The 20486-nt window shown below is 39.5% G+C and overlaps 1 protein-coding gene across 1 annotated transcript in view; it reads left to right on the top strand.

Annotated features, from left to right (window-relative positions):
- Window positions 1-2869: 2869 nt before the first annotated feature.
- DCN (decorin) overlaps window positions 2870-20486 on the top strand; it is a 39708-nt gene continuing 22091 nt past the window's right edge. Inside the window, exons 1-2 of the mRNA XM_075496887.1 lie at window positions 2870-3065; window positions 7188-7420. Coding sequence (XP_075353002.1) covers window positions 7216-7420 — 205 coding nt within the window. The 5' untranslated portion in view covers window positions 2870-3065; window positions 7188-7215. The remainder of the gene's footprint in view (window positions 3066-7187; window positions 7421-20486) is intronic.

Genomic DNA, 20486 nt, shown 5'->3' with positions numbered 1-20486 from the left:
TTTTTCCCAGGCTCCCTAAAAAAAAGCCTTTCTTTCCACCCCCAGGCGCAGATTATGTCAGCTCCCCATTCTTCTGAGGAGTCTGCAACCTGTGCTGGCAGTGTTGGGCGCCTGCTGTGTGTGCCCCTCTCCCAGCCCAGCCCCACGCTCCAGGAGCTCTTCCCCCAGGGTACGTTTGCTTCTCACAGGGCAGCTGCTCATCTCCTTCCTGCAGAGGCTGCCACTGGACCCAGGCAGAGCAGTCAACAGCAGACAGGCAGGCAGGCTTCCTGTCTTCTCTCCCACCACTGCCCTTTGAAAGGTCCACAAAATAAGCTGTGAGCAAATGAAGCAGATGCTATCCATCAAAATTTAATAAAAAGACTGTTATATAAATAACGTTAACATGCAGTTGCCTGTAACTTTCCGGGAATCAGTATTTGGAGCAGCATGTAGCCCTATAAGTTTGCTAAATTGGAGTAATAAAATCATATAGAAACCAAGATTGTTCTAATCATGATTTATTTATATTGACTAAGCTGTAGTCAAAGTAGGTCAGACTGGGAAGGAGAGCTTATCAATGCCAGGCCCTGTGTATGGTCATGGGCCTTAAAATTACATAGTAACTTAATATTGTTGTTGGGAGGTTTTTTTTAAAAAGTTGTTTATCTTCTCAGTGACATAGCAGGGGGCAAAGAGTGGGGTTAAAGCAATACTTATATCAGAAAGGGTCCCACATTCCCATAAAAGCACACAAATTACTTAAAACAATTAATAGGGTAGTGCACCAATATTCAATGTTATAAGTCCTTTCCCATTCAGTTGCTCAGTCCTCCACATACTCCACTTTGCGTTTCAGGAGGGCTTGGACACCGAACACATACCCATTCTACCTCTGGGTATTGACAGGCAGCATAAGTATTTTCATAATTCCTAAAAGTGGTAACATCTTTTCCCCTCTGAGCTTCTTGGGGTGGACTTTATTACAGAAAAAGTAGGAAAATTCTCCCTCTACGGGTAGCGGTTCCTCTGCAGGCAGAGTAGGAGCCCCCAGTCCACCCGGCAAGCACCCGCTTCTCCATCTGTTCCCACACTGATCTTCACGTTTTTGTTTGACTCTCCCTAATGCCTAAGACAAAAAAGAAGGAGAGGTGGCTGTCCATCCCATCCTGTGCCTCCAAACAGATGACTAAGCTATTAAATTATAACACCTTTCAACCCCATCACAGATATCAGAACAAATGTATTGTGATTTTACTGGGAAAGGACATGAATGGGCTTTGTGAAGCAAACTGACAACAAGTTTACCCTGACCTGTTCCTCATCAAAATCTTGCTTTGAAATGTTTTTAAACACCAGATGCAGCTGGTGACCAAGGTTCAAATAACTGACATTACTAAGATGCAGCCAAGATTTCAGCAAGCCTCATGGCGACACTTCTGGACAAAGATAAGGCTTTGTTGTAAGCATGAAAGCTTGGAACACCACTAATCATATGTAGAAAAATGTCACAACAAAAATCATTAGCAGTCCTGAATCCAGTGGAGAGGCAGGGGAAAGAAGTTAGCTCAAAGACTAGGGGTGAATAAGTGATCCTTAACTTTTAGAGTGAACTATATAAAGAAGCTGTAATGTAAGATGTTTGATTACACCTTTGTGCTACGCTGACCAAAACTAGCAGTCAATTACGCTACCATGTTTTCTTCCACCAAAGGAGAACAATTATAAGAGCTGTTCTAATGGCTGTTCTTGAAATTAAATGAAGAGAATAGCTAAAATTTCAAGAGGTTTTTGTGTTTCTAAAAATTCAGACTTCTTTTAAACATCATTTCATGTTTTACAGGCTTTAATTTCAGATTTGCACCTGGTCTTAGCCTAGGGGCAGAAAGAAAAGGATACAAGTCAAAACACAGAGACACAAGCCTCTAGTATTTAGATAGGACAGTTAACAGCACAGGGAAGCTACACATGTTCACAATGTGTTTGGTTTACTAAATAAATAGTAATTATTGTATTTGCTCTCCTTTCAGTTTGCTAGACTTTAAAAACTGTGCAGGAATAGAGAAACTGCATTTTAGCTTCCATTGATATTTGCATCAAAACAGAAATTAGTAAAATAAAATATAAATCTAACAATGAGTCAGATACATTTTTCCTTTCATGCTTTAAAAAATCTCCACTGTCTCTTAAAAAAACCAAAAAACCAAAAAAACCCACCCCAAAAAAACAGTTGAAGCTAATTTCCCCTCTGCTTTGCTGTCCTAGTGAGAAAGCAGTAAAAAAAGCAAAGTTTATATAAAGCAATTCTAACCACAAATGTTAGAATCGTTCTACTAATGAAAACATGATTTTCATATATATCAAAAACATGCTGTAGTTTGAAGAAATACAAAAAAACTCTATTATTAGACAGGATAATAGTACACTATATACCACTTGGTTTGACAATGATTATAGCATAAGCAAAGGCAGGTTGATATCTGTTTAAATAGTTTTACCTAAAGCTACCCCTTTTTTTCTGATATTAATCTCCACTTTGACTAACTCCAAGATTAATTTTATATCATTTCCTTGAATTACAAATACTATAAACAAGAGGAACAGCCAAACTTTTTTCTCAGTAATGAGTCAGAAAAAAACCCCGTAGTTAAAACCAAGAAAACTTTCCTAAATATATGTTGTAGGGACATAAATAAAATAAGTAAGATGAATTACAGCTAAGCATCTGTCTTATAGTGTACAAGTAGTTTGGGATTCTAAACAGATGAAAAAGAAATAAAGCAAAAGAGAAAGGAGGAAAAGAAAGCAAAAGAGCTGATAAAGTTTCTGGCTACAATACAGGAGACATATCATTACCATATGATCTAATGTGGGTGTCAGCCTGGATTGTGTTCATTGAGAGAAACCTTATTTTTTAACTGTGCTATGGAATAGAAGCAGGAGGGTTTTCCACCAAGTGACAGTCACTGAGCTGAACTTACCCCCTCCTCCTTTCCACACCTGCAAAGCCTTTTGCCTGGGTTGAATATTTAGTTTAATTACATCTCAGCTTTGAGAGCTCCTGTTGCAAATCCCTGGATTAAAAGGTACGGTTTTCAGTAATTCTCCTGAACTATGCTGCACTAATAAAACTTCAGGCAAGTCTACGGCAAGAACTAGTTGAATTTTAAGAGAAGCAAGGCAAAAATCCTACTAAATGTTAGCAATGTTAAGTTTTGTATCCAGCACTTTTGTTTCTTGGGAACATGAGAATGCATTCTCAAGGACTGTGCAGATTTCATACTGTTTATTTGACTGTTCTGTCTCTTGTTTTGATTTGTATAAGGACTGCTATAGTCCTTTCTTTTTCCTTACTGTAAACTTTTGCAGCAGTAATATTCTCTGTTTGCAATCCAGTGTTTAGAATCGGTGATGTATTGAGTGTAAAAAATGCGTGAGTTCTTACATTTCTGTTTTAGACTGCACTGTGTGATTTCTTTTTCATTCGGATTTCTTCATGTATATTCCAAACATTAATGAATATAATTTCCATTTCAGAGAAAAAAATACGTAGTAGTTAGTTAAACGGGCTTAGTGTATGCCTTTGTAATGTTAGAAAGTGCTATGTTACAGTGTACAAACAACGGACTCACATTTAAAGAAGGTTCCTATGAATGAAATAGTAGAAAAGAAAATTCCTGGAGTTGAAACTCCTGTTAACAGAGTTTTAATCTCTTTAAAACTTTCAAATCCTATGTTTGCACATCTAGACTTTATTACACAAAATGGGTAAAATATATAATGTAGAGGATTTTTTTTAAAACTGCACATACTGTTTAACTTGCCTTTTGTGGCATTTTGAGAGATTTCTGACAGTAGGTGAACTAATATTTAAAACTTAATATTAAGGTAAACTGACAAGAAGACCACCAATACAGTGGTGACGTGAACTGATGAAGCATATTTCCAGTGGTATTTTAAACTGAAATGTGGCCAAGTCTATGGTATAGTTTCCTCTGTTTGTGGAAAAGTCTTCCTCATTGTAAACACATAATTAAAGCAAATTTAAACAGTTATGTCCTGCAGACATAAATATTGTGTCACAGACCTTTAAGAATTCAGATTTTTTTTTCCCCTCTCTATTTTTTTGTAAGTGAAATGTAAACATTTCTTACTAGTACAGTTTTGTATATATTTTTTTCTCTAACTGTTTATGTTCATTTACACATGCAAACAATAGGAACAGATATGTGTGCCTGCACTACAAATACGTATACGAATAAAGATATGCAGACACATATCTATTCCTATTTCCTGATTAATATGTGGCTTATGTCTGCTATTTTCTCTGCTGTGTCCTCAGATTAGATCCTTAATATCCTTTGTTGTCCTACAGTTTTCCTTTATACACAGCTCTTACTGATTTTATTATAGTTTGGATAAAATAGGGACCAAAGGAAAAGGCCTACTACAGGGTTTAACTGAGATAAGTGAAGTCATCAGTATTAATGTGAACAAGAAGTAAAGTGTGAAGACACTTCCAAAGTGCCTTTGCATTGTTTTGGGGTTTTTTTGAGGGGTAGTAATTTAACTCCAGGATGGGATCCTGATTGTGCATTCTTGGGATGGACGGTGCTTCAGCAGTGACCCTGAGGGGGGAATACAAGCAATTTTAAAATATTTAAAAATATTTTTAAAATATATGAATATGTAAAAAAGAGCTGGGGAAGCTCTTTAAAAAGTACTAACTGCCACTGCCATGCCAGGATTGGTGTGCAGCATTCCTAATGTTTATTGATGTTAATGTACACTCTGAAAAATAATTTGTACTGGGGTAACGTTTTATTGATCATTTTCACAAGGCAGCTTATTATGATGAATGGTGATGATTTAGCAAATTTGTCTTCCCGTTTCGGACTATTAATAAATTGCATTGTTATTTTACAATAATTCGTGCATAATAACGATTATTTCAAAAATCCTGTTTTAGCTTAAACCGTGGTAAGAACTCACCACCATGTATTCACACCACTTTGCTGGGACATGCTTACTTGTCAGCGTGTGCTCTGCATGCATCATGGGGGTGTTGCTGGGGAAGGGACACAGCCCCAGTGTCAGTGGGGGCCCAGGGCAGGAGGGAGCGCGGAAGGATGGCCCACATGGGGACGCAGCCTGCCCCTGCTACATGGCACAAGTTTGCACAGCACTGAGTTAGGCTAACAGACGTGCTAAAATGCTCTGACCCTCTAGCTGACGTTGGGGTCTGCAAAACCCCTCAGTGCATGCAGTAGGTAATATGTCTGCTCCAGGAATAGAAAATACTTTCAGGTCCAACTAAGAAACCAAGTATGTCTCTTAAAAAGACAACAGAAACAGTGTTTTATTCCATGTGAAGTACTTTTGAAGTCTTTGGGACATGTGCAGTTGTTAGATACCTGTCTTCCTGTTATAGGTAGATGACAGAAATGTAAGCTATGCTTTTAAAACACTAGCATATTTTATAAGGTAACCTTATCATCCTCTCAAGACTGAGCCCTAAAGGTTTCTTCAGGATTGCATTATTGGCATCTGTAGGTAGAAATTCATAAAGGAAATTGAACCCAGGCACAATATAGATTGTACCTAATTCCAGGCCTGTTTTTTTTATTTATTTAGCTTTTTTTTGTACTAACCACTCCTGTTAGAGTTCTTGGATGTGGTATTGTAGAAAGAGAGGCCTCAGTATACCACTCTCACCTAATATCAGCTGCCCATGTTAGTCATCTACCTGGTCGGTTCCATATGTCAATGTAGAGAGGGAGACAGTCCTCCTCCTCTGCCTCTCCCCTAGTTTTTTATCTTTCTGTTAGTCAGTACGGAGCTGAGAAATTCTATACCACCCCCCTAACTGTTACATAACTTCTGCTAGAAAAAAATTAATCCCAGCTAGCCCCAACAAGGCATTTCGGAAGTTGTTGACCTGAAGAAACAAGTGGACATTTTTGCTTTCATTACAAAGAGCAACATCTGTATTCAGGACTATGCCATCCATTTTAAGAAAAGGCTTCTAAATAAATGACAAGTTTGCCTTTCTGTCACTTGCCAACTTGAAGACAGGTTTCTTCATATTTTTTGTCAGTTGGTTTTAGACCCATGAAGGTTTGTAAGAGATAAGCTTCCTCATATAAAATAAATAGTAAAAGAAAATAATTTTCAGAAGATTAGCTGATCTATACAGCCTTGATACAAAACCTGCAAACAGCTGTTTTGTAATTTCTCCTTAGCACACAACAGCACTGGTAGCACAATGTACAATGTGTTCGAATGCATTTAGGCCTAGGTCCTGAGTATTTAAGCTCGTATTTAAGCAGTTTTCCTTGTTAATATCTATGGCAATACATACTTGTGTAAAGTTGCTCCTGAGCATGAAAGTCTGCAGAATGAGGCCCTGAAGTCCCATTAGAAAGTGTGCTGACAATACTACAAGCATCAATTAAAATGCTTATGCAGTGCAAAGCAAAGGATTTTCGGGGTGCATTGTTTATATCATAAAATCCCCTAGCCAAAAAATTGGAAAGCAAGCCAAGAATATCCAATATAACACAACATTGTATTCCATTTTATTGTGCTGTTTAAACTGGGAAAGAAGTACAGCTCATTTAAACAACTAAAGATCTTCCCCTCTCTCCACCCCGTCACTAGATCCTACTCTTTCTCAGTCAGTTATACTAGGCTATAATTTAAAACACACAGCAAGCTGGCACTGTAAAAAAATATTTCTCAAGACATGAAATACTGCATTACAGTGAGTTTGGGAACCTCAGGTTCATCCCCAGGGGACAAACTCATTGCTATGAAACAAATGCTAATGAAATCAAATAGACTGTTACGTTGGCAGAAAACAGACACATGGAAAATGTGGCTTATTGTTTTGACTGTTTTGCATAACAAAGTTGACAGCGCTGCCTGTTCCTAATAAATATTACTCCAAATATGCAAACAGATGTGTTTACAGTTGCCTTTAAACTACTCTGTAAAAAAAAAAAGCCTATTGACAAGCAGTTACCAGACTCCTATCACATAACTGTCCTATTTTCACAATTCGGTTTTCAATTGAAAGGAACAGTTGAAAGGAACAATTGAAAGGAACAGTTATGCAATTGGTGGATATGCTGGACCTCCTTCAGCAGGAACTCTGCAGCTAAGTGAAACTGCTACTTTTGTTGTAAATCCCCTGCTTTGATCCCTAGGTTCTGCACGGAGTCGATGAACTAAGCCATGAGGCTGGCTCTTCTCTTCGTCCTACTGCTGCCAGCATGCTTGGCCAAGCCGTTCCACCAGCAGGGCCTCTTTGACTTTATGCTGGAGGATGAAGGGTCGGCCGATATGCCTCCAACGGATGATCCCGTCATATCTGGATTTGGACCAGTGTGCCCCTTCCGCTGCCAGTGCCATCTTCGCGTGGTGCAGTGCTCTGACCTAGGTAAGCCCAAGAGTATCTTCACAGGGTATATATTTACGTTCTAGCCACAGGTTTGCAGCTGAGATGGTGAGGCTGCTACCCACCGCCACTCCCTAACTGTGTTTTTGTCAAAGAAATATGCTACAGCTACTGTTAACTAGAATGTACTATATGAAGTAGGCCATAAAGCCCTGACAAAATGGACATGTGTTGTGACCATGAAGAATGTCTGATTTTTTAATGTATATTTTGTGTATGTACATTTCATTTGTTCTTTGAAAGACCACAGATTTCTGTTGCAGAGAAAATAACTTTTCAAGGCTATTCCTTCAAATGCATGTTAAATAAATTCAGTGAGGTCAGATGTGGGGATGGAAACATTTTAAAAGGTTCTAAATTGCATGGTCCAAGCTCCAACACCCTTAATCATACTGTCTAGTACCTCAACATAGAAATCATCCCATTTCCATTGGAATACATGAGCATGGAATAACCAACCCTGAATCATATATGCTGCAACCAGCTCTTTGGAGGAAAGAGCTTGGAAACACTCCAAAACAATGAACACATTTTGGAGCTCCTTATTAAATATCTTTCTTAGACACTGTTTAAGCTGAAACCATGAGAACCTTTCTCACGAACTCCCCTTACTCCCTCACGTACAAGGGCTTGTCTGCACAGTCAGACCAGCAGGATGTGAAGCCATGCCTGCCATCACCGTATTTGACTTTCCCATGCAGAAATCTCAAGTAACGAAGTTGACTTCAGTGAGACTCCTTTTAGTTTAAGCCAGTATTATTCAGTTTAAGCCAGTGTGCAGTGCAGAAAATCAATTAAAGTTGGTTTTGCTCAAAAGGCAGTTTATTTAGTGGACAGACAAATAACTTCTCTAATGATTTTATAGAGTTTATTTTTTAAAAAAAGTCTTCTCTCAGCTGTTTAAATGTATAGCTGGGTGTTTCTATTTTCCTATGCCATTGCATTGGCTTTGATAATTACTGGAAATCATGGCACAAATCCACCAATTAGGACCTGGGTCTCATTGTGGTGGGTCTTGTATAATTAAAGAAAGGAAAGGGAAACATTAGTTACATCCCTAGAAACTTCTGTGAATTTATTAGCGCAAGCCACATAATTACACAACAGATAAGTTTGGCAAAGACCCAGAGAACAATGCAAGCCAAGTTGCACAAATGAGCATGGACTAACCTAGCCATGCATTCATAAAGCATTCACAATACTGCCCCTTTTGAAAGATATTTTCTTTTTTTTACCATTTAGGTGCCAGATAGTAGCAAACATGGGATGGGGACTGGGGAGGAGGTTGCCCCACATGCCATGAAGGTCTTAGGTTTTATTGTTGTTACACTGGCTAATGCTGATGGAATTTAAGTTATTTTGGGAACTTGTTGCCAGTCTGCTTCAATTCTGCAGAACGTAAGGAGCTTTCACTTGGTAAAAAAGTAGAGATATTCACACAGGGACCCTTTGTTGCTGTACTTGCTCCCATGTTTGTTGAGTTCTCCTTCACACACACATGGTTTCCAAAGGACTGCACTACAGTCCACTGTCTACAGATGCTTCTGGGTTAATAGAGTCCCATACTGACAAGGAGACTCAGAAATACAGCAATTAAGGCTCCAGGTCTGTGTTTCCTAGATAATTTTGAGAGGGATGATAAGAAAGAGATATATTTTGAGCTTGGTTTAAACCCACATGGTGCAGATACTGCAACGAAAAGATTGTGCTTTTGAAGCGGCTGGGCTGATAACATCCAGCCTCTGGGCAAGAAGGGAGAGAGATCTCTCTGGGCTTAAAATACACAGCCCTGAAGAATAAATAATATTTCCCTGGCAGAGCTCAAGGAAGTAATAATAATTCAGAGTTCCCCAGCCTTGGCATTAAGTTTCATCCATCCTTGTCACATGTGGCTACGACAGCCCCTGATGGGTCATGGCCCAAGAGGGAGGCTCCTCAGGATGCAGGTCCCATGGCCACCACTGAGGGCATGGACAGGACAGCTGTGTGTGCTACCTGCTTGCAGGCAAATCTGCCCTCCGCTCTCCTCTTTTCCAGCCTTGCATCCATTTCTGTGTGACTCAGACTCAGACAAGGTCAAATTTACCTACTCCTGGTAAGCCAGGAGTTGGTCCCAAGAACTCAAAATTTTGTTGCAAACTGGAGGTCCTGCCAGGATGACCTAGCATGGTCCTGGGCTGTGGGATGAAGGGTGCTTGTGGTGCAGTGATCAAGAAGGCAATATGCACATAGGAGCCATGAAACCAGCAATGACAGTTCCACCTCCCTGCTAACCACTGCTCTTGGCCCACCTCTCCCTTCAGCTCCAGGCATTTCTGACCCAACCAAATTAGCTACCTCCCTCCCCCAAAATTATCAAATTTAGTCATCTAGTCCCATGGGCACTAATTGAAAAAAACCTGCAGGCAATAACAAGACTCCTCCCAGGGATATATTAAGAGCTTACTAAATTAAGTCCCACAAAGGAAAGTTGAAATCTGGATCCGGATCCTTTCTTCCACTCACCCTCTGGCGTGGAAGGAGGGCTCTTTGCAGCCTTGAGCCCCTGGGTGCAGAAGGCATGTCAGAGCAAGGCAGCTGGAGGACCCTAACATGGGCTACTTATGGAGAGGTCTCCTCTTCCTCAGCATGCTTCTTCTTGTGCCCAAAGGGGCATTTGCTATTTGTAAACTCTTGCTTCATAAGGAAAAAGCCATCTGACACAGAGTTATGTGAATAAACCACAGGAGAACTATCACATCCAGGGTCCAGAGATCAGGTTTGTCCCTTGTCTCATGAGCACTGGATGGGAATAATAATAATAAAAAAAATCCGAATCCAATGAAAACAGTGAAAAAAATGCCCAGTGGTCCAATTACACTCTTGTCAGCTGAATTTTTGCATTCTTGTACTTTTAAGCTTCGGTCACATCTTCCTAAGCACATAACTCCAAATTAATTTATTTTGCCTCCAAGCCAAGAGCTGAGTTAGCAGGAAGCAGAACGCCATCTTCTCACACCCTGAAGAAGAATTCTCTCTGAGCTGCGGTTACTGACAGATCGAGAGCAGAGCCCCATGTGCCTACCTTATATGAGATGTATTACCTTTGTGCAACAGGCTCAAGGGTCTCATCAAGGAAAGCCACCATGGTATCTTTATAAAAATGCTGCCTTTTCTGAATCTGTCTCCTGTTGCTAAAAGGGAGCCACAGGTTCACTTTTTAATCATGCCTCAGTATAAGACATTACTATGCCATAGCCAGACTTTCTATAGAATCACAAACATCTTCCTTATTAGCACACACTACAGGTGTGGAGTAGCTGATATAGCTGGTCTGAAGCAGCTCTTCATGTTTTAAAATAATAAATACAGGGAAGATGTGCAGTCAGCTGGCCAGGCAAACATGGCTCGTAAAAGCCCTAGCAAGGATTAACTGTTCCATTTAGTCTCATCCTCTCAAAGGGAGTCTCAAGAAAAGATTCCTCCCAGAGCGCCCTGGTAGGCAGGAGGACGCATGTGTGATTACTCAGCCCTGCAGCAGATGCAGAATGCTCCATAAGCGTGTTTGGAGGTGGTGGTCAGAGCTTTATTTCACCTTCAGATGAGTCTGGCAACCACTTATGAAGTGAGCAGTGTCTGTGTTCTGCAGGATGCAATGAGATCGCCTCACCTGGGGACTTCACAGGACATAGCGGGGTCCCTCCAGTCCTCTTGCCATGAGCATCCATGGAGTTTTTGTGGTCTCCAAAAGGTGTGTGTGAGATGGATGTCAGTAATCAAAGTTCAAACAGTATTACAGCTTAAACTGGAATTTTACTCACAGCTCAGAAATGCAGGTTTTCTCCAGTTGTAAAGTAAAGAAGGGTATATTAAAGCTCAGCATGGGTGCTGAAGTGTGTGTTTGAAAAGCACTTTGGGATCAGTGGGTGAAAAGGTCACAGATATGTAAAGCATTATTCCAGGGATCTGGTAACATGAGGCAGTTTATCTGAACTCATACAGTGTCTAAACTGTATTAACTGATGGCTCTTCAACACCTGAACCATGGTAATGTGACAACACCTAATTTATTTGTTGACAAAAGATGATTTATCTCATTGTTTAAAATCTTCCAGAAACATCTGAACACCCATTTTCTGATCATGACCCCATTTGGGAACCTCGTCTCTCATTATAAAGGAAATTATCTCCTTTGGCATATACCTTGATTTGAACTTCTGTTGTCAACATAAAATCATTTAAAGAAAGATAATACATGCCTCAATGGTGATCAGTCTCAGTCATTTTATGAGTTCAAGAAAACAGATAGGATTACTCACTATTGTGTACTTAGCTTTAGAATCCCTGCCATTATTTGAATGTTTACCAACCTTTCAAAAAACATAATTTTTAAAGCTAAATGTTTAGCTCAAAATCTTACAGGTTTCTAAAAGATGTAATAAGAGAAAGCATGGACCCTTAAATGGCCAGACATTAACATATTTGTTAAATTTGTTAAATTTTTAAATAAAAAAGTTTCTGTTAATTTACATTGTAATTGCTGAGCCTTTAGGACAAATTATTCCATGTTTTATGCATTTTTTCCTTCTAACAATAAGGACTAGAGACTTACTCCTTTTATGTTTGATGGAAGCTGAGATTCTCATGAAATCCCCAGAATTCACGGAACTGGATCATTTAACAAAAATATTATCAGTAAAAATGAAACCATGGAATCTGGGAAAGTACATTGTCACTTATACTGAGAATAGCTTCTGCACCACAATACCATGGCCTTAAAACTGAAGACTAAATGCCTTTTTGGACAACATTCTTTAGCCAAACATAACTTATGCTGTCATCAAACCCAAGTATTGGGCTTTCCACATGCTAACTGGGTGAATTGTAATACTCTAACATGTTGGAGATCAGACTGGAGGATCTCTATGAAGTTTTACAGATATTATCTGTAATATAGGAGTGATGTCAGGTGATGTTAGCTATCTAAGAGTCATCTGGGCTCCTTTCACAGCCATGGGGAGAGTTGGTCAGCCGCCCCATGGGGCAGTTCATCCTGTCTAAGGTAGATGTCAGTGACAGAAAGGATACATCACTCTTGGAGAATTAAACTGCCAACACAGGGCCTCAATGACCACTCAAGGCTATACAACTTACTTTCAGATTAATGAAGTTATGTCTGAGAAAATTAAAGCATGGAAAAAATAAACTCAGGTTACCAGCATTATTTTGTAATAAATTTGCCATGGATTATTAACATTTTTGTATATATTCTGCTTAGATAAAATTTTTTGGGATGCCTTGGAAGTTAAAGAAAGCATGAATTAAAGCCCTGTACAAAGTACATCCTGAAAAATTACTAAGCCAAGGACTCAGTAATTAGAAAACACTCTTGAAAAGTTGTCAAGAAAAAAAATATATTGGCCTGGATGTAGACTGCTTTATATTACCAAAAAGTCATTAGCTTTTGCCAGTGTAACACTAAAAGACAGGCCTTGTTGCATCGCAACCTGAATTGCTGATGTTCCAGTTCCAGTTGATAAATATGATTCTAGGTGAAAATTAATCCACTCTAAATACATCCCTTCTTTATTAGCTGCTTACTCCGAGGTAACAGTTACCAGGTTTCCAGGTTTCTTTTTTTTTTTTTTTTTAGATTTGTTTGCTTGCTTCAGACTAGGAAATGCCATTTAAGAAAGCCTAGTGGCAGGAATGGAAATCCTGACTGCCAAGTCTAAGTGATACAAGAAGTGACTGTTTTCTGGTTTGCACTGTGACAAGGGTTCATTTCTAAAATTTCCCAATGCACAAATAAATAGCTAATAGATAGCTAGTAAAATGTGAGTCAATTATTTTAAGTCATAGCAGGTGATTACAGTGCCTAAAACATACTAAATAATCACTGCTGACACCTACTAGTGTTATGGACATCTATAGTATGTGTATTATGTTCTTAACACCTTTATAGGATGTATTACTTGGTAAGACATATAACTATTTAAGAACGTTTTCACAACGTAAAGCCTGTGCTATTCAACTGTGAAAGGTTCCCAGCCAAGTCTCAGGAAGAGCTAAAGAGTCCGAAGGCTCCTTCCCAATGTTCACTGAGAACCCACTGCCAACAGGGAGGAGACCTAGGGATTTGGGTCCTATTTGAAGCCACCAATGATAACAGCAAGGAACTGCCAATACTAGCCTCCAGCTACTCAGGAATACTCTGCTCGCAGAGTCCAGTTACCCTAGTATTTAGAAAAGATTCTAGTTTTAAGCAGATTTTCAAAACAACTCTCTCTAACCCAAATTTGAGAGTATCCCTTCCTTATCAGCTTTGGACTGACTGGTCCATATTTTGCTTTATCCATGTCCTGGGTCTGTCATGTGATTAAAAGGAAGTGGGCCAAAAGAAGATAATCAGGTTACAGAAAAAAAGAGTGTTTTTCTGAATATACTTTTATCTTTTCCTAAAGTTCAAATCTAAGAATATATCCTTCAAAATACATTGGAAATTATTTTTAAACTTATTTCTCCTGTTTTACATGCCTGCCATGACAAACAATATTGACAAATGGTGGAATTCTAGGTGTCTTCAGTTGTATTATATTTAAGGGCTCTTTCATACAGAGCATTATTGTCCTTTACACTATGAAAGCAGAATGTATAGATGGAGTAGAACTCGGAGTAGAACTCATTGGCTTATCTGCAAGGAAAGAGATGGAAACAATGTACACAAGGGACCTTAAGTCCAAGGACCATGCCTGCACAGGTTTTTTTGGAGGGGTAAGGGGGTTGAGTTGTAGTTTTCAACTTATGGGACCAATTATGGGACTTCAACAGCTCTGTACAAATGACCCTGTTGTTAGCAGGGTTACATTTGCTATACAGGCAACTCTACTGCAAACTTCTTAGGCAGTCAATAGGGAATGAAAAAAGGGAAAAGCAGTATTTAAAGAATTTGTGTGCTCTCTGCATGCATGCTGTTAAGTGAGAGGGCACCCAAGAGAGCATCCCATACCAGCTTTGTGTTTGTTTCCTGGGATCTATTTGGAGTGCTTTGAGTTCCTAGAAAAATCTGCTAAGGAGAGGATGCTTGCAGTTTTAATTTCAATAAGAAAAAGAATGCAATAAATAGTCATATTTTAAAAAAGCAGTCAAAATAAGAAACCTTTTCTGCCCACCTAATTTCATGGCAACTTTAGGGTTTTAATGGCAAAGCAACAAATGGACAGATTATTTATAGAAATGCTACAGTTTTTAAAACATGTGCAAGTGTAAATGGGGCTACAGTCTGGTTCTGTAATACATCATCAGCACAACAGAAATGTGCAATAGGTCATCCCAGAACCAGTTTCTGCCCGCACCTCCTCCACCACCTAAAACGTGAAAGCCTCCGTTTCCATGCTGGAGTGCATGTTTTCCCTTCTACTGCTCCAGTGTGGGCCTCAGAAACTAAACAGGCTCTCAATGAATTCATATTTTAGGGTGACATGCAAGAAGGGTGTTTGTAGTGGTGCAATAACCAAACTCTTTGCTGAATATCTCTGCTTAAGAGGTCTAGGAGCAAAGGCGTGAGTTAGCCAAACAGGACTAAAAAGCTATGTTATCATTCAGCTCTGATGCCATTTCTTTCTGTAAGTTCAATTTGGTCTTCAGCTTTGATTTCCACACCTTCAAACTGGGAAGATTGTACTGATCCTTTACCACTGGGAAGTAAGAATAGGAAAGGAAAGGCAGACAGTGCTAATAACGTTTGTATAGTAGCAGCAGCCCAGAAAAGAAAAAGAAAAGAAGGGGTAATATGAACATGAAAGGGAAAATCTTGCTTTTTCAAGGGAAATTGTAACAGAAATGATTAAAAAAGGAGATGCATAGAAAGTTTCAGATTCAGGAAAAGAAAAAGGAAGAAGGAACTTAAGAAATGAATGAAAACCTCACTGTTTTCAGGGTCAGGGGGGCAAAATCTATTTTCTCTTCTTTATTCTTTCACTCTGTGGTGGAGAGTTTGCATCCTCTGGGCTGGAGATGACTGCTACAGCGATAGCTGACCTAGGGAAAGTCTGTCACTAAATGACTAACAAAATAAATAAGTAACAAAGCAAAAATACCTAAGAGTTACCAGGATATATACAACATCGTATAGTAGAAAGGAGGAACTAGCAGGTCTGCAGACTCCATGATTCAGTCAGGAAATTCTCTCCCAACATTTATTTAAATGTTATTCACTATGTCCAGACACAGTCACAGCAGCTCCTTCCATTGTTTGCTTGCATGAAATTAGGTTGAAAACAATCCTACAACATTTATGAAAAACGGCCATGTTATGTTTAGAAGTACCCAAAATAACCAGGAACATATCTCTGCCCTCAGGTCATAATAAAACTAGGGCTGTGCAATGACTGTGTGGTTAGAACAGGAAGGGGTAAGTTTACTTGAAACCAGAGAAGATCCCCCTCCAAATGACTCTTTATGGCTACTACCTTATGTTAGTGTTAATTCTGGTAAATCCCAAAGTAAAGATGGAGGGACCTATCCTTAAATTGTCATCTGTTGCCTGCTGCTTAAACTGTGAACCAGGCAAAAGTCAAATTGTATTACTCCAAAGGATCATTCCAAATGTATTTTGTTAGATAATGCTCACTTTTCTGAGTCACTGAAATGCTCTCTTCTGACTGCTGTAAAATACTCGTAAGAAATAAATGTTTCACCTTAATGGATGAGTACTCATAGATAGCACATCTGCATTGCATCCACTTTGACTAAATCCATTATGCAAATGGTGCTGGCAGATTGCATGAATCACACAGCACAGTTGCTGTTCTCTGATGGGATGCTTTATGTCTGTAACCATGACAGTGGGAAATGTAAAGCTGGCAATTCTAGGAGCTCGGAAAATTCATAATATTTGAATCTTTTTTACTTAATGTCTTAATCCCTGAAGTCTCATGATTATTTCAGAATATTTTTCTGCCTTTCTAAAATACTTCAGTGATTCTTGAGAAGGCATATACCTTCCAGAGCTTTGAAATTAAAAGTTAGTTAGAAAGAACACAGAAATAGAAGTTGTTTGATTTTTAGTTTCAAGAATATACCATTACTCTTAGGTATTAGCTTTTGGAGCCAGCAGACTGAATCTATCTGTACCAAAAATGTGACTAGCACTGAAAAATAATTCATAACATCTGTAGCTTGCAATATCCGTTATACTTTGAAATATGTGTTCACTACACAGAGTGGGTGGAAATGGAAAAGAGCAGTTGAAGCAATGCATTCATTTTTAAACCTTTGCTAGGGCCTTTATAATTATTAGTACTATCATAATGGAGAATTATGCATTTGATCATAATGTGTGACTTTGTTTCTATTTTCCCATGTTCCTCGCTCTTCTGGGAAGCAATGTTGTAAATGTTTGGGAAAAAAAAACAAACCTGTAGTAACATATCAGTAGGTCTACCTTTGTGAGAGGCCACCACAGCAGGGGATGGAGTTCATTTTCTTGTTCTTTCCTATGGGAAAGGTCAGAGGTATACAAAAATAATAATCTGTGCTAAAAATAAGTCCAAAATGGGTCTTAACGGAAGATGAGTCTTATAGACTGAAGAGCAGGAAAAAAGTCTGAAAAATGGTTGTGAATCACCTTTAAGAAGATGTATTTTAAGAGTCTCATGCATTCCAATGGACACTGCCTTTTTATATCTCCCAGAAATAATTTATTAATGCTGATTTCATAGCAAGCAAGGGGAAGGTGGAGAACAAACTTTTACTTTGAAAGTGGGAGAGAGGAGGCTGCGGGTACTTCTCTGGAGAGAAAGACAATTGTTTCTTATTTTATGGATGATAGGATGCAAATAATGAAATTACTCCTATTTGCAAATCCTACACAATAGAGGACAAATTTCCAGTAAATACTGAAGCACATAGCCTGGGAAAGCGTCAGTGAACTTTGCTAAGTCAAAGCATTCAAAGCTGTGTTAAGCTCCTTGCCATCCTTCCAGAAAGCAGTCCGTGAGTCCTGTTATTTTCCGTGACTAAGTATCCTGACCCATAAGCTTGCCGTTCGCCTCATTCACCCCAGGGTCCACTAAGGGCATTCACCCACGGGAGGGTTGCTGTCTGTCAGTGGGATGCGGCAGAGCTGGGCTTGGAGCAGGGGAGAGCACACAGCAGCGTGCACAGGCAGCGCAGGCAGCTGCTGGAAAGGCTTCCTCCGCCGAGAGAGCGGCCGCTGATGATCACAGTTGGGAATTCCATGTAGCTCAGCCCAAATTCCTCAGCTGGCAGCAGCTGTTTGTGAGGAGTCTTGAAAAGAGCCCCATTTTATGGCCCCTATGATAATAATCGTGAGTGTTGCAATGTAATAACACATGTATCGGAGCTACGGCATTCAGATGTCTCTCTGCCTTTTGGCCCCTTCTCTCCAGCTGGGGAAGGGAAGGTTTATTCAGAGGAATAAGCCCCATCCTGCTGGTTGTAAAATGGATAGGTGGAGGGAAAAAACCCCAAATACCCCAAACAAACAAACAAAAAAATCAAACCACAAGCTCTGTTGCGTTGTTAGGGTTGTTTATAATTGGCACTGTTCACATATTTGTTGACTATGTGGTCTCCATGTTGCAAGGATGCAATTCTCAGGGAAGTGTCCTCATCTCTGGGCTACAGACTCAGACTCCCATTTGTTTAGTCTCCCTCGCTGGCCCCATAAATCTTGCATTCCTTTTCTGCCTAGTCGTATGGCTTCAGCAGAAACGTGGCTCCGTGCCAAGTTGCAAACTAACTTGTGGCTCTCACTTCTGAGAAACTGGAGAAGTGGACTGAAACCTCTTCACAGCAAGGAGGGTTCAAAAGCCACCCTTCTCCTTTTGTGGATTAAACAATTCCACAGCCACTTGATCACAGCCTCTGTAGCTGAGCAGGTTATTCCCTCAGCTGCAAAAGTAATAAAGCCTGTCTTGTATACCAAAACCCCTAATCTCCCTTAGTCCTCACACTATTCTCAAATCCTTGCTACATCTCCTACACCTGTTTGACTGGCTAAATGGCAGCGTATGCTAGTTGGACTGGTGCAGTGCTGCACAGGAGATGTCTAGCCACTGATTGCTGCTCTCTCAGGGGCTGGATAAGGGCTGAATTATACCAGCCTTGGTTCTTCTCTGCCTAATTTCTGGTCTCATAAAATCTCCAGACCCATCAGCTTTCCGTCCTCTCCAGGATGTGAGGCAATCACAGCTAAACAACCAGACACTCTAGTTTGCTTAAGAAATTATCAGGAAAAACTACACCCCACATAGATAGGATCCCACAGAGACAAGCCTGATTTCTGCAAAGTTACCTTCTTCTCCATCCTCCTACTAAGGAGGGATTCCTGGTCTTGTTAACCTCTCCCCACCAAACATCTTCCAGGTGACTGTAGATGAGCCTTTCAGTGCTTCCAAAAGTGAGTGTGGGCCCTTGTTGTCTGCATGAAAGAAATCTGTTGATGATCCAGCTCTGCTGGATTTTGAAGAATACATTTTAATTGTGTTTGTTATTCCAAAAATCTGTGGTGTAACGACTAGTGTAAGAAAAAGTTAGGAAAACTTCTGCCATGGATAATAAAAGTTCAACCTATCCTGACTAACAAAAGGAAATATTTCAAGCTTACACACTTTTTTTTTCCATTCTGTAGTTCTATGGCATATTCTGTTCTTTATGTGTTTTCATATGTATGCATTTTTACACATATACATGTACACTGGTGGGAATAGTTGAGTGCTACAGGTTGATAATGTAGAACAGAAGAAAATTTCTACTTATAGAAATCTGCAGAACATAATACAGATCTGACCTGTGCTGCAGGAACTGATGGCTGTTCAGCTTCTATAAGGAAGTCATGATTTCTCCCAAAGAAATATTTTAGTGCAAACCGAAATGGTCTCTATGACTAAGGATACATGAACTGGTTTATTAAATATCTTATATTTCCAGAATATTTAGGCTCTTAATTTCAGCATAAACAGGGATTTTGGAAGGGTGGAGCTATACCATTTCTACTTATTTGTGAATAAATATAATTTTTTAAAATGTGTTTACCAACTTAAATAATAACTGACTTAGTTTTATTCAACCAAAATAAATAAAGACATATGTATTTTCAGTTTAACACACAGTGGGAAAGGCAGAAGAATCTAAATCTTTAGCCAGTTATAAGTTAATCTTAGGAACCAGAGGCCTGAAATTTTTCCAGGGAACTGAATACCAAGCTATGTAACACTGATTATTCACGTAAAAAGTCAGACTGCTATGAGAGATTTTCATATGGCTTTTTAAGAAGCAAGCTTTAATGTGTAAAAAAAAATCACAGCCAAGAGCTGGAATACTTGTGTAAACTGTTCTTAAAACGATTGAGAGGTGACTCAATTGACGTCTTCCAACATTAGTTCCCCTTTCAGTTGGTATTACATAAATTTCACTGGAAGGCATTTGCAGGTGGACATGCAGTCATACTGTACAACATGGTTTTAGAAGTATATGGGCATCACTTGAGTTTCTCAGAAATGGGTAGTAAAGACAGCCCACAGTTCCCCTTCTAAACTTCTCGGTGTCCCAGACAAAGAATCAAAAAATCCTCCTGGGAAACAGTAATTCTATCCCAGAAGCCAAGAGCCATTTCAGCTTCTAGCAGGATTACAATTTTCTCGATTTGGTTCCAATTCTGTCATGCTGTCAGTTTAGTTCAGGCTCCCCCATTCATCTGAACTGGCTGTCTGTTGACCTGTCCTGACCAGAAAGGTTTGAAGGTTTGCTCTCCAAGCAGGGAATCTCCAGCACAGGGACTAGTTTGCTCTACATCAATGCTCCTCCTACATGTATCTATCTGGAGATACATCTACCTATATAGAGACCTGGACCTGCAAGCTGAAGCACAGCTCTTGAAGCCAATGTAGATGTGACAATTGGTGAAACACTTGGATCCAGTCCACACCTCAAACACAGTTTAGTCCTGAATTATTTAGCTGCTGATTTTACAAGGCAGCATCCAGATCCAGCCATTTATAAACTCTTACTTCACTAGAGAGCTCCAGTTGATATAACTTTCAGC

Source organism: Mycteria americana, chromosome 1 (genome assembly GCF_035582795.1).
Source record: "Mycteria americana isolate JAX WOST 10 ecotype Jacksonville Zoo and Gardens chromosome 1, USCA_MyAme_1.0, whole genome shotgun sequence".
Taxonomy (NCBI): Eukaryota; Metazoa; Chordata; class Aves; order Ciconiiformes; family Ciconiidae; genus Mycteria; species Mycteria americana.
The sequence above is the reverse complement of the archived record's forward strand: the minus strand, read 5'-3'. Positions and strand labels throughout refer to the sequence as shown.